Source organism: Entelurus aequoreus, linkage group LG19 (genome assembly GCF_033978785.1).
Source record: "Entelurus aequoreus isolate RoL-2023_Sb linkage group LG19, RoL_Eaeq_v1.1, whole genome shotgun sequence".
Lineage (NCBI taxonomy): Eukaryota > Metazoa > Chordata > Actinopteri > Syngnathiformes > Syngnathidae > Entelurus > Entelurus aequoreus.
In genome coordinates, this window is record NC_084749.1 from 19916108 (window position 1) to 19931058 (window position 14951).

The 14951-nt window shown below is 37.6% G+C and overlaps 1 protein-coding gene across 3 annotated transcripts in view; it reads right to left on the reverse strand.

The window, feature by feature from the left end:
* ptprsa (protein tyrosine phosphatase receptor type Sa) overlaps window positions 1-14951 on the reverse strand; it is a 634816-nt gene that overhangs the window by 16733 nt on the left and 603132 nt on the right. For all 3 annotated transcript variants that reach the window (XM_062028063.1, XM_062028064.1, XM_062028065.1), the window contains one exon: window positions 5281-5435. In XM_062028063.1, the coding sequence (XP_061884047.1) occupies window positions 5281-5435 (155 nt within the window). The remainder of the gene's footprint in view (window positions 1-5280; window positions 5436-14951) is intronic.

Genomic DNA, 14951 nt, shown 5'->3' on the forward strand with positions numbered 1-14951 from the left:
CCAGTTCCAGGTCCTAAATGGCTGTCAAAGTGTCCCAACTTGTCAGATTATATTCTCGGCCACCATCTGTCCAGGTTAGACACATGATTTATGATCTACAATAAACTTACAGGCAGCAGGGAAACGAGGACGTAGCTGATGTAAACATCGGCCCACAGGAAGTGATAACGGCGCCACTATAAATAGTTTGTCTGCGTTAGCGTTTATAATAACAATATCACTAATACTTGGTTAATATTCAAGTCACGAAATGTAAATGGCGCTTTTTGAATGGTTATTTATCGGATTTTATGGGCGGAATAGTGAAGCTCCCATTGGCTGCGCTGTAAGCAGACTTTTATTTATGTATGTATGTTATATATGTCACAGGACTGTTCGTTTGAAATGCTGTTTGATAATTAAAATGGGTAATGTGAGTTTTTTTGTGCCTGGGGCTCATCACTTTTTTGAAATTTTGTCCAACGTCCACAATACTTTTGAGAGACAACAATAACACTTGTCCTTGTTTTTTTTATTGCATTCTAACTCGTAAATAAACATAAATAAAAGTCAGCTAACAATGAAACTGATGGGAGCTATGACTATGGGGCGGCGTGGCTTGGTTGGTAGAGTGGCCATGCCGGCAGCTTGGGGGTTCCGGGTTCGATTCCCGCTTCCGCCATCCTGGTCACTGCCGTTGTGTCCTTGGGCGGGACACTTTGCCCACCTACTCCCAGTGCCACCCACACTGGTTTAAATGTAACTTACCGTATTTTTCGGACTATAAGTCACAGTTTTTTTCCTAGTTTGGCGACTTATACTCAGGAGCGACTTATGTGTGAAATTATTAACACATTACCGTAAAATCTCAAATAATATTATTTAGCTCATTCACGTAAGAGACTAGACGTATAAGATTTCATGGGGTTTTAGAGATTAGGAGGGACAGATTGTTTGGTAAACGTATAGCATGTTCTATATGTTATAGTTATTTGAATGACTCTTACCATAATATGTTACGTTAACATACCAGGCACGTTCTCAGTTGGTTATTTATGCGTCATATAACATACACTTATTCAGCCTGTTGTTCACTATTCTTTATTCATTTTAAATTGCCTTTCAAATGTCTATTCTTGGTGTTGGGTTTTATCAAATAAATGTCCCCAAAAAATGCGATTTATACTCCAGTGCGACTTATATGTTTTTTTCCTTATTTATTATGCATTTTCGGTCGGTGCGACTTATACTCCGGAGCGACTTATACTCCGAAAAATACGGTAGATATTGGGTTTCACTATGTAAAGCGCTTTGAGTCACTAGAGAAAAGCGCTATATAAATAGAATTCAATTCAATTTATTTAGTATTTAGATTGTATAAAAAACAAATCCATCCGTCATGTCTTTCACGATGTTTGTGAACGATATGCAAAATTCCAAAAAAAGATCCACCCAGGAACGGGGCCATATGAATCCCTTCCCTACTGTGTAGGCCACCCGCCGCCTTTCAAGTAACCATCCGCTGTCAAGGTAAAGATAAAATAAATAGCGTGATTTATTTAAGTTTATACAGTGGTTCTTAACCTTGTTGGAGGTACCGAACCCCACCAGTTTCATATGCGCTTTCACCGAACCCTTCTTTAGTGAAAAATAACAATTTTTTTTTCAAATTCAAAACAAAGTTATATGTTTTTGGTAACACTTTAGTATGGGGAACATATTATGTAACGAAATTTTGTTCTTATCTGTGCTGTAAAGTTCAAATTTGTATGACAATAAAAAGGAAGTGTAAGTCTAATATTGTAAGTAACAAAGACTTAATTTAGAGTTATTGGGACTCTAGGGGAACATATTCTAAGTAATAAAGACTTAATTTAGAGTTATTTGGTTAGGGTTAGGGTTACAGGGTTAGGGTTATAACCCTCTAATGCCGAATAAGGCATTAATAAGTACTTAATAATGACTAGTTAAGAGCCAATATGTTACTAATTTGCATGTTAATAAGCAACTAATTAATGGTGAGTATGTTCCCCATACTAAAGTGTTACCATGTTTTTTTTACTGGTGCACAAAATGAACCGTGCATGAACATCACCTTGTTCAAACAACAAAACCAACACAGTGCATAAACTCACAACAAACTACACACCTGCAAATCAGTCAGCTGTTGCCGTATCCGTAATACGCCGATAAGGAGAAGTTTGTATTAACACCATGAGTCGGGTGTGTCTTGACCTCCGCCGAACCCCTTGGATTCGATCGAACCCAGGTTAAGAACCACTGCGTTTATACATTATTAATGCAACATTTTTTGTGGTTTATCACATGCGGTAACTTGTTAATTATAGAAAACGACCCTTTCTTAAAAGTGTTTCCTCCTCTAACAGTACATTTTTACCTTAACTCTGGCGACATTTCCAAAGAAACAAGATCAAAACATACTTTTCTTAGTACAAGTACTCATTGAAGGCATCAGTGGTTTCGTAGAAATGCTCTTCTGAGGACCAAAGCAAATGTTCTAAATGTACTCATCCTTTGGATGTTAAATGTTATGTTATAATTCAGAGTCTACATTTGGCTGCCCACCACCGTAATGGGAGGAATAAGTCAAAGTGGACCAGACCTTCCCTGGCACTTCTGACAAGTCCCAGTAGAGATGGTGGTGACATCAGTGCTTTAGAACATGGTGGAAGGTGATGCTATGTTTGATGATGTCATGGCGCCAGTGGGACAGTAATGGGGGGTGGGGAGGATAACGTATTTTTCCACGTAAAACATGTTTATGTGACAGCGACAAAATGAGTCATTGTGTTGTGTGTTTGATCATCAACATACCGTCATGAGAAGTTGTACTAAGCCTGTTTTCAAGATTTCAGTGAGAGTTTGAAGGGTAAATATGTGTAAAAATATTTTTTTTATGAAAGCAATACTGATTTTTAAATATTTCTAAATTATTATTTTTCTTATTAGCAGTTAGCGCTGTTTGCGATTAATTTTGTTATCATGTTAGTCACACTTTCGAATTTTGATTAATCGCATACAATCACATCTGATTATGCACTTGCATGTCTATCTGTGTTGGCGACTTGTCCAGGGTGTACCCCGCCTTCCGCCCGAAGCCGCTGAGATAGGCTCCAGCACCCTCCGCGACCCCGAATGGGACAAGCGGTAGAAAATGGATGGATGCACTGCAAAAACTGAAATCTAAGTAAGATTCAATATCTCAAATAAGGGTGATATTTGCTTATTTTCTGTCTGATATGATAATTCTTCTCACTAAGCAGATTTTATGTTAAAGTGTTTTACTTGTTTTAAGGGTTTTGGTCCTAAATGATCTCAGTAAGATATTACAGCTTGTTGCTGAGATTTTATGACCTATATTGAGTAAAACATGCTTGAAATTAGAATATCAACTGATGCAAAGCTGTGTCATCAACACTCATAAGTATAAAACTACTTTTTCAAAGTAATAATTTCTTATTTCAAGTATGAAAAAAAAATCATGATGCCGAGCGCATATCATTATGTCAAGATAATGGCACTAGCATTTACTTAAATTAAGAATATTTTTCAATATATTGAGCAAAAAGGTCTCAATTTTTTTTTCTATCAAGAAAAGTGCACTTGTTATTAGTGAGAATGCACTTATTTTAAGGTATTTTTGGGTTCATTGAGGTTAGCTAATTTTACTTGTTTTGGAAAGTCTTGACAAGCCGAATTTTCTTGTTCTATTGGCAGATAATTTTGCTTAGTTCAAATAAAATACCCCTAATTTTTTTTTTTTTTTTTTCTTGTTTTCGAACACTGACTTTTTGCGGTGTAGATGATTACAACTCACTTGAAAAATGACCCCAGTTTCTGGACACGGATGTGATATCTTTGTCGCAAATGTCAAACAGGAAAACTCAAGTGAGTTTGAATGGAATATATGTTTTAAAATTACAATTTTTTTATGACAAAATATATTTATTTTAAAACATTTTTACATTTTTTATTGTATTGTAAATTTGTGCTGTCAAACGATACATTCTTAAAATAAGATTAATCACACTTTTGAATTTAAACGGTTAATCCCAGGTTGTAACTCACTTGCATAATTTCAATTAACCTGAAAAAAAAGACCCTAATATTCGGACACAAATACAATATTATTGTCACAGCGAGGTGTTGAAGGGAAAATACATTTTAAAATGATACATTTTTGTTAATTAATAAAAACTTGCGGGCAGCACGGTGGAAGAGGGGTTAGTGCGTCTGCCTCACAATACGAAGGTCCTGAGTAGTCGTGAGTTCAATCCCGGCCTCGGGATCTTTCCGTGTGGAGTTTGCATGTTCTCCCCGTGACTGCGTGGGTTCCCTCCGGGTACTCCGGCTTCCTCCCACCTCCAAAAACATGCACCTGGGGATAGGCTGGTTGGCAACACTAAAATTGGCCCTAGTGTGTGAATGTGAGTGTGAATGTTGTCTGTCTATCTGTGTTGGCCCTGCGATGAGGTGGCGACTTGTCCAAGGTTCACCCCGCCTTCCGCCCGATTGTAGCTGAGATAGGCTCCAGCGCCCCCCGCGACCCCGAAGGGAATAAGCGGTAGAAAATGGATGGATGGATGGATGGAATAAAAACTTGCTAACCGTTTCATGTAAAGTCCAGTCGGGTTGTATTTTGGAGTGAATAGCCAGGTTTTGCAAAACACAAAAGTCCACTGCAGTGGATGCTGGTTCTCAGTATATTTTTTCAGGAAAAAAAAAACATAAGCTACAAAAGCGAGAAGATAGAGGCTGCTCAAGGTCTATGGCTAAATATGACTAATCTGAGCTCTGGACTCATAACCACAAGCGCATATCAGTTTCTGCCCAACCACCGTGGCTAGTTAATGATGTAGGTTACCTTGGAATCGACACCCCAGGTATCAGAATCCATCATGGATCATAAAAACAAAAAGAATGGCTGCTTTATTTCATGTGCCTCCTCTTTGCAAATGCCACACTACATTTCAGCCGCATCAATTATGGAAGAGATGGGCCTGTGGAGGTCCAAAGTACTGCCGTGGCAGAAAGAAAGGGAGTATAATATGTGGTGGATCTGTGAGGGCCACACCACAAGAGGCGGTCGGCTATGAAGACATGATTTAATGCTGTTGGTTACATAAAACCTCAGAATGCTTTTAGAAAAGGAACTTCGGCTAGTCATGATATGCGGTTAATAGTCGCTTCGAGAGAGCTTTAAATAATTCATATCTGTCTAATCAATGCAAATCAAGGGTTCATGTTGGGTATGTGTGATGAAGAAGAGAGTGCTCGTACCTGCAGTGAACAGAGATCGGCCCATCCTGTCCAAACTGCTCCTTGGTTTTATGCACCTGGCCGATGAAATCGATAAAGCCCTCCCCAGATTTGGGAACACCTTGCTCTGGCCAGTCGGTGAACTGGAACTGCCTTACTGTCCTGGATTGGCCATCCTGCAGAAACAGAGAAGTTAGAAAAATGCTTCAAAAACAGACACAAAATGTGTGGGTAGTTTGTATGCTGCTATCCTGCTCACTTCTGGACACTTTAAAACGACATTGGTGCCTCATATAAATATTCCATAAATCTAGGCCTGTTCTTTCATGATTGGTCAAGCCCCCCTTAAAAGATGCATGCTTATGGTTATTAGCAAAGAAAAAGAATTAGATGCAATTGGACGAATATTAGGGACTCAGGCATCGAACTGTGCTTTCTTCATGAAACAGCTGTGGGGACAGTGGCGAGAATCAAGAATCAAGTAGTGACCATGAGGTAGGTCTCCAGGAAAAACACATGTTTATTAGTGCTGTCTTTAATAAAGGATTTTCATTAGAGATGTACGATAATATCGGACTGCCGCTATTATCGGCCGATAAATGCTTTAAAATGTAATATCATAAATTATCGGTCTCGGTTTCAAAAAGTAAAATGTATGACTTTTTAAAACGCCGCTGTACGGAGTGGTACACGGACGTAGGGAGAAGTACAGAGCTCCAATAAACCTTAAAGGCACTGCCTTTGCGGGCCGGTCGAATCACATAATATCTGAATGCAAGGCATACTTGGTCAACAACCATACAGGTCACACTGAGGGTGGCCAAATAAACAACTAACACTGTTACAAATATGCGCCACACTGTGAACCCACACCAAACAAGAATGACAAACCCATTTCGGGAGAACATCCGCACCGTAACACAACATAAACACAACAGAACAAATACCTAGAACCCCTTGCAGCACTAACTCTTACGGGACGCTACTATATACACCCCCCGCTACCCCCTAACCGCCCACCTCAACCTCCTCATGCTCTCTCAGGGAGAGCATGTCCCAAATTCCAAGCTGCTGTTTTGAGGCATGTTAAAAAAAATAATGCACTTTGTGACTTCAATAATAAATATGGCAGTGCCATGTTGGCATTTTTTTCCATAACTTGAGTTGATTTATTTTGGAAAACCGTGTTACATTGTTTAATGCATCCAGCGGGGCATCACAACAAAATTAGGCATAGTAATGTGTTAATACCACGACTGTATATATCGGTATCGGTTTATATCGGTATCGGTAATTAAGAGTTGGACAATATCGGAATATCGGATATCGGCAAAAAAGCCATTATCGGACATCTCTAATTGTCAGCTAATAGCAGTGAGACAGACTTCCTGGCTGGGGATTGAATGTCCGACGATTCCACTGTAAGTTTGATTGTTGAATCAGACTCCTCTAAATCAGATCTTAGAATAATTCTCAGACAGTCTTAGAATGACTTTGACTGACTTTCTGGCTGCCATTTTTAGAAAAAAGTAACACAAAAATGAAAGCAGGGATAACTTCAAAACAAACTAACTTCATTATATAGCACTTCCACATCATGTAGAACAAGAAGTCTGAAAAGTTGCAAATGTAGGGTGAGACCCCTTTAAGTACTTTGGTATTTTCATATCAAATGATGCAAATTGCAGATCACCTGTCAGGCGGTAATAATGTTATCAACAATGTCAAGACCATATTCCGAATTTTGAGTGTTTAGCCAATTTTAGTCAAAAATCGATGCCAATCACAAAGTACAACACAAGTTAGATAGGTGGGCATATTGTGTTAGATATTTAAAAAACACTTGTTTTAATTTCTACAGAAAGATCAGTTGAGAAGTTGTCCATTCTGTGGTGGGTATCAAAATGATCGAGTTTCTTGGTGGACAGAATAAACTGTCCTATTTAAGTCAAAAGCATACATTTTTAACTTTGACGCACTAATGGAATTTCTACAGACAGTGAGTGGCACCTTGGTTTTTGTACACCCCTCTTATCGTATGATTTGTATTTCAATGAAAAGTACAATTTGATAACGAAGAAGATGAGGAACATTGTACATGGCATAATGCAAATTGGATTAACAATACACATGTATTACATTTTCGTACGATTCACTCTTCGTCTAACCTTTTAGAACGGATTCTGAACGCAAACTGAGGTTTGTCTGTATTATGCATTTAGTACCAATAAGAGTACTTTCGTCCGTTCTTCCACATCGTAGGACAAACAAGGATTTTTAAATGCTGTCGAAAAGAGATTGATCTTGGTCTTCCCAATGTTCTCTCCTGGTTGGTGTGTAGCGGCTCCTCCTGACACTAATCAATGGTGCGTTTGGCATGACACGCGTCTTGTCCGAGACACCATGTTGAATAGGATAATCCTGTGATGCGATCAATAGTCCAATTCGATGGACGAGTGTTGGGAGAGGATGGCAGGGTAGGGGTTTAAGGAGCATGAATAGAAGTCTATCAGAGCGGGAGATGGGATTGGATGGTTAAAAATAGAAAATAAAAACTGACAGGTCGTCAAACCCACTGGACAAAAAGTCAATCTAAGCAATTTGGTGTGAGATTGACTGATAAACTTGTTAAGTCTTAAATGGTGAGAGAACAGAGCTTCTTCAAAGCGATGTTTTCACAACGAAGCACCTCATTGTGATTCTGGAAGGAAATAATCCTTGTGTTAGCCAGATGTTAACTTCCTCACGATTGTTGTTATGTAACTCACTGCTGAGTAAGGAAACTGTCTCCATTTTTAGTGGAAAACAAAAGTACTTGTTCTCTGCCAAAACTCTGCAAACTTTTTCCACTGAAGGCCACACATTGAAAAATCAAAGCACGCGGGGGCCATTTTGATATAATTTCATTTTCAAAACCTATACAATATACACTTTTTTTTTTTTAACCATTGGGCCTCCCTCAAGTTAGGTCCTAGGGACCCAAAAGGGTTTCAATCTTAAAAAAGGTTAAAAATAAGTCATATATTATTTATTTTTTATTAAACACTTGAATCTCTAATTCAACTTCATATTTGAAGTCCGATCAACTTCAAATATATATATATATATATATATATATATATATATATATATATATATATATATATATATATATATATATATATATATATATATATATATATATATATATATAGGGATGATACTTGAAAACGGTTTTCCCGGTTGTTCGATAAGAAAAGAACCGAGTCCTCGGACTCGAATCCCTTTTTGAGAACCGGTACCCGTTATCGAGACCACTATAGTAAAGAAAATAGTTGGTTCTCTATTCGAATCCCTCGGAACGAATCCCGTCTCGACCAGAAATGCTCCGTGTGACATCACAACAAATGGCGTCACGTAGCTCAGTCATTAGGCGCAGATAGCGAAAGCAGGAAAAAAATGGACGGGAAAAAGCGCTCCAAGGTGTAATAAAGTTCTAAACAAAAAGGTATAATCCAATGAATAACTTTACTGAGAGATTTGAGCAGGGTACAAACACATGACCAACACTTTTACGACCAACCGGAAACATAGCAACCAGGCTAGCAACACACCTCCTTTACGGCAGCTGTCGCAACGTTCTTAAAGCAACCGCAGCACATACATATATATACAACATATATGACATCTCTCTTTTTTAACTTTTGTTTTTCTTTCCTTGTAAACAAAACAAAATCCCACTGTATATGTGTTGTCTGTCTAAGTATAAATAATGCAGACGAGGCGTGTTGGCTGAGTTCTTGACGTTTACTTTCACAGCGTGCTCATAATAACCTCATTCATAGCTGCCGGGTGGTGACATGCAACAACCCTTTTCGGGGCTACCGCGCATGCTCGTCACTCCCGTTGCATGCTGGGTAGTGTAGTTAATATATACCCTAGCTCATCACATCTTTCCCCCTATAAAGAAATAATGTTAACTCAATAAAGTGTATTTCTTTTTTTAGCTTTAACTTTTCATTTTTTTTAGCATTGTAACCACATTTGCAAACAACTTTTCTCTTTATAGAATTTTCTTTCAATAAAGAAATAAGTTGCAAAAATGTCAAAGCATCATAACAAACAGTTATGTCAAATAGCAGCAGAATTGCACTTTATGGAGAGCTGTATTATTTTCAGTTTTGTGCCCAAGGGACTGATTTTATTTAACACTATATTATTATTTATACACCTATAGTGATTACAGAGACAGGTTGTTTTTGTGTTACTGTATATATTTGTTTTGATGAAAAATCCCACTTAATATACTTTGGGTAACAACACTCAATATTTATTTATTTTATTTTATTTTTTTAGGGGGGGTAACAGTCAATATTTATTTATTTTTTAGATTAAATTGTTTTCTTATATAATAAAAGCGAGCTTTTGTTACACCAAATATTGTGTATTTTTTTCCATATACAACAACCTATCTGGACTTGATAAGAGAATCGATAAGGAATCGGTTCGATAAGAGGATTCGATAATAGATTCGAACTCGATAATTTCTTATCAAACATCATCCCTATATATATATATATATATATATATATATATATATATATATATATATATATATATATATATATATATATATATATATTTAATTATTTTTTTTTTTTTACATTTTATGAGCTTTTTGTCAAAATCCTATTTTTTGGGGCAAAAATATAAAATATACAGTATTTTTCCCAAAAATATTTTCAAAGTGGAATATTTGATGTGAAGTAATTGGATCCCTAAATAGCTCAATAATTAATAGCAAAATTTATTTTTTAATTCCAATAAAATGATTGGGGATCCAAAAGTGCCCCATTTAAAAAGGTCATGCTTTTTTTTTTGTTGCTTTTTTATTTTTACAATCAACACTTAAATCTCTATATCAGCTTCAGATAAAATATAATGTAATTAGTTTAGTATATTCATAATAACAATCAATATAATAATTAGTATTAGTATATAATTAGTATGTATTTTTTTAAATTTTTCATATTTTTCATGTTTTTTTATTTGTATTTATGTCCTTTTTGTCCTAAAATCAGTCAATTCATAGCAACATTGATTTTGATTCATTATTTTTTGATAAATTATTTTAAAAAAAAGTGTTATTAGATTCAACAATGCAACTTTTTTTGATTGCATTTCACCTATTTGCTCTTTTTATTTAAAAAATGTTTTAGTATTTTTAGAATGATGTGCTGCGGGCCGGTAAAACATTAGCTGCGGGCCGCAAATGGCCCCCGGGCCACACTTTGGATACCACTGGCCTAGAAAGTCGTTTAATGTCAAACAATCACCACACGTGATGTAAACGTTTATTTTTTTTTAATGGGTTTTACGGGTTTGAGTTTTAGCCACCACCGGAAATTCAACTTTAATGCGACTTGGAAAACCGTAGTGTTGGTGCTTAGTACAATTCTGTATCGCTATTGTGACAATGAGTCAACGCCATTAAGAAAAGAAAAGGGAATGTGCACCATTAAGTCACCTCTTTTCTAAAGCTGTAACTTCTAAGATAGGATCGCACTTTATTGTCATTGCACTTAAAAAGTACAACAAAATTACATTTTCAGCACAGACCCGTACAAGAGCGGACATATATTGTACTGGGTGACGGAACAGGAATGTTGATGGGAAGTCCCTAGGGCGGTGCCCCGTAAAATGTGGGAAAATGGTAAACATGGGGGGAAAAGGAGGAGAAAAAAGCAAGTCCCAAACTAAACTCCTGGGGGGGTTAGTAAGAAACCAGGAAAAACTTCTAGCAAAGGGCAAGCAGGAGAGATAATGGAGAGGGGGATGGAAAGTGTCCGCCTTCGATGAGTGCCAGAGAAAAACTCACAATGCAGATCCGTCAACTAGTTGACATTCTTCTGTTCTATATTTTTACTTTGGTAATAATAAATAACTAGTTTTGCGTCACTCTCCTGAATAATGTTGGCCTTAGGAATGGGTACGGAATTCAGTCCTTTAATATTCCTGCTGACCAAACTGTCTGTATAACTGATTGACATAAAATCAAACTGTACCATATTTCAATACCTTTTGTTGCACGTGACGTCAGGTCCGGTTGGAGACTCAGCACAGACTCAAATACTTGGCGGACAAACCAGCGTATTCACGGTCGTCTCAACGAACAGCCTCTAAGTAATTTTGCTTTTTTTTTTCATCCCAACAAAGCAAAAATGCCTGATAAAAAGCACTTAAAAGTAAGGCTCCACTTTAAAAATGTACTAGCTCAATGCTGGTTGGATATGCCATATACATGCTACTGGTTAGCATTAGCATTTTTACATGGCAATTTCAACACCTCCAAATTTGGTAATCAAAACTACAACTAAGATGCATGTTACAATTAAACCGCTTCTGTGTAAGAAGTACACTACTTACAGTATAAACACTCAACAAGGACTCAAAAAAGACAAACTAGTGCATTGAACTTAATGGCAAAGACTAGAGATGTCCGATAATATCGGACTGCCGATATTATCGGCCGATAAATGCTTTAAAATGTAAAATTGGAAATTATCGGATTCGGTTTCAAAATTATCGGTATCGGTTCAAAAAGTAAAATTTATGACTTTTTAAAACGCCGCTGTGTACACAGACGTAGGGAGAAGTACAGAGCGCCAATAAACCTTAAAGGCACTGCCTTTGCGTGCCGGCCCAATCACACAATATCTACGGCTTTTCACACACACAAGTGAATGCCAGGCATAATTGGTCAACAGCCATACAGGTCACACTGAGGTTGGCCGTATGAACAACTTTAACACTGTTACAAATATGCGCCACACTGTGAACCCACACCAAACAAGAATGACAAACACATTTCGGGAGAACATCCGCACCGCACCGTAACACAACATAAACACAACAGAACAAATACCCAGAACCCCTTGCAGCACTAACTCTTCCGGGACGCTACAATATGCACCCCCCAACTCCGCCCACCTCAACCTCCTCATGCTCTCTCAGGGAGAGCATGTCCCAAATTCCATGCTGCTGTTTTGAGGCATGTTAAAAAAAATAATGCACTTTGTGACTTTAATAATAAATATGGCAGTGCCATGTTGGCATTTTTTTCCATAACTTGAGTTGATTTGTTTTGGAAAACCTTGTTACATTGTTTAATGCATCCAGCGGGGCATCACAACAAAATTAGGCATAATGTGTTAATTCCACAACTGTATATATCGGTATCGGTTGATATCGGAATCGGTAATTAAGAGTTGGACAATATCGGAATATAAAATATCGGCAAAAAATACATTATCAGACATCGATAGCAAAGACTACTTCTTAACTGCGGCAACATAACTGGGACAAAATGAAATGAATGCATATGTGCGAATGAGACTCAGAAATGTGAAAAAAAACAATATCTCGCAACTGAACAGCCCATTTATTATCAGCTTGTATAAAAACTATTTTATTGTTAAACAAAAACATGTGCAAATGAGACTCAGAATTTAGAAAAACCACAAGATCTAGCAACTGGACGCCTATTTATTATCAGCTTGTATAAAAACGATTTTATTGTTAAACAAAAATATGTGCGAATGAGACTCAGAAATGTGAACAAAACCAAGATCTAGCAACTGAACAGCCCATTTATTATCAGCTTGAAGAAAAACTATTTTATTGTTAAACAAAAAAAACAATTATTACCAAATGAATACAAGTATGGGGATATTGGTATCGTATTAATTCAAATGTGAAAGATAACCATCCCTTGTGACTTTTTGTGTGTCTTCAGTGTTTCAAATCATGACCTGATGCACCCCCTGATGCACACATAATGTCATGAATATACAACACAATGTTCCATTTAAAATATAGAATATAGTCTACGGATTTTTTATTATGCGTCTGACGCCTGAAATGATATTAAAATGGCATCGCAAACATTCATCTATTCATGTATTCACTATGTATCGTCCATTAGGGCTTTTTCCACGTGTGAATGCAGATGGGGACTGATTTACAAGAAACGCACTGAATGATGGCCATAATATAATCAAATCCAAGAGAGTCCTATTTGTTATCTTAGCTGCCGATGTTTTTTCTGCACCACTCAATATAGCGATTCTATCGCCCTCATTTGCATACGCCGACCGCTTTTGCACGTGTCAGGTTGAGAGACGCTTCGCATGTTCCCTTTCTTTCGGGCCCTTTTTGTCTTTCATCTGCGATACGTTTCGCCTCAGCGGGAGGATTAAAAAAAAGAAATGAAAAAAAAAAGGGGAGCGACAAAGACAACAACACAATGAGCCGGGAAATAAAAAACAGGGCATTTTAACACACAACCTGAGGGCCCACACGGCGTGTCAAATTGTGTGATTAAATACTTGAGTGGCTCGCGAGTAGATGTGTGTTTTACTATCACGGCGCACACAAACATTTAGTCGTACAAATAGGTAAACACTTAAACACCACCATGTGGCCTTGGTTCTGTTTTAGTCCTATACTCGCGCAGATTGTAAGTTTTTTTCTAACCTTAATCAAACAACCTACACACACACTCTTCTTGTATACGCTGCACTCTTCAATTCCCACAGACCTAATCCTCTTGAACAAATAACCCCACACCCGTGTGGTTTGTACAGCACTATCACCTTCTTTCTGCCTTATGGTGGTCCGACTCTATACCGTCGACGATTTGGCTTAGCGCACCACTTTTCTACATCTTTTCTACCACCGTAGATTCTGGACTATAAGCCGCTACTAGTTTCCAACACTTCGACCCCTGCGGCATATAAGACAGAGTGGCTACACTCGGACTCTGTAATTAAGAGTTAGACAATATCGGGATATCGGCAAAAAAGCCATTATCGGACATCTCTAGTCTAAGCCCATCCTGATGTGTCACGGCTTCAGAACTCCTAAAAGGAACTGCACTATTTCTTGGAGTTTAGCTAATCACTCACCATTCCTAAGTTAGACAAGAACACACAATTTTTCTATTTTTTTGTAATATGCAGCTTCTCGATGGCTAACAATGTAGCATATGGAAGTCCACCATCTAAAAGCCGCCACCAATACGCCATTTAAATGTTGCAACCTGCATATTAACCAAGTATTAGAGATACCGTATTTCCTTGAATTGGCGCAGGGAATATAGTATTCGCACGTCTAGAATTACTGCCGGGTCAAACTCGTTTCTCAAAATAATTAACGCATGCTTGGCCTTATCGCCGGTTTATTATTGAAGCCGGATCAAATTCGTTTCGCAAAATATTAATTTTATTATCGCATGTCTATAATTTTCGCCGGGTCAAACTCGTTTCGCAAAATATTTAGCATATGGCTAGAACTTCCACCGGGTCAAATTCGTTACGTCACGAGTGACGCATCTGTCCTCATTTTCAAAATGGAGGAAGCTGCTTTCAGTAGTTTACAATCGCACAAAGGAAAAAAGATAAAGAGCTTTTCAGTAGGATTTAAGGTCCAAGCTATTGAATACCGGTACAGTATGCTAAAGAGAACAGTAAGCAGCTATGTTTTATTAATATACCGTAGCTGCGTGTGTGAAATACTGTATAAGTCATTAAATGACTCCCGCCTCCTGGTGGTAGAGGGCGCTGCCGCGCTAGTGATCCTTCTTGCGACTTCCGGTACTGCAGAAGAAGTGAACACACGCAGCAAGAGATTTTTTTTTTTTCCTTTTAACAAGG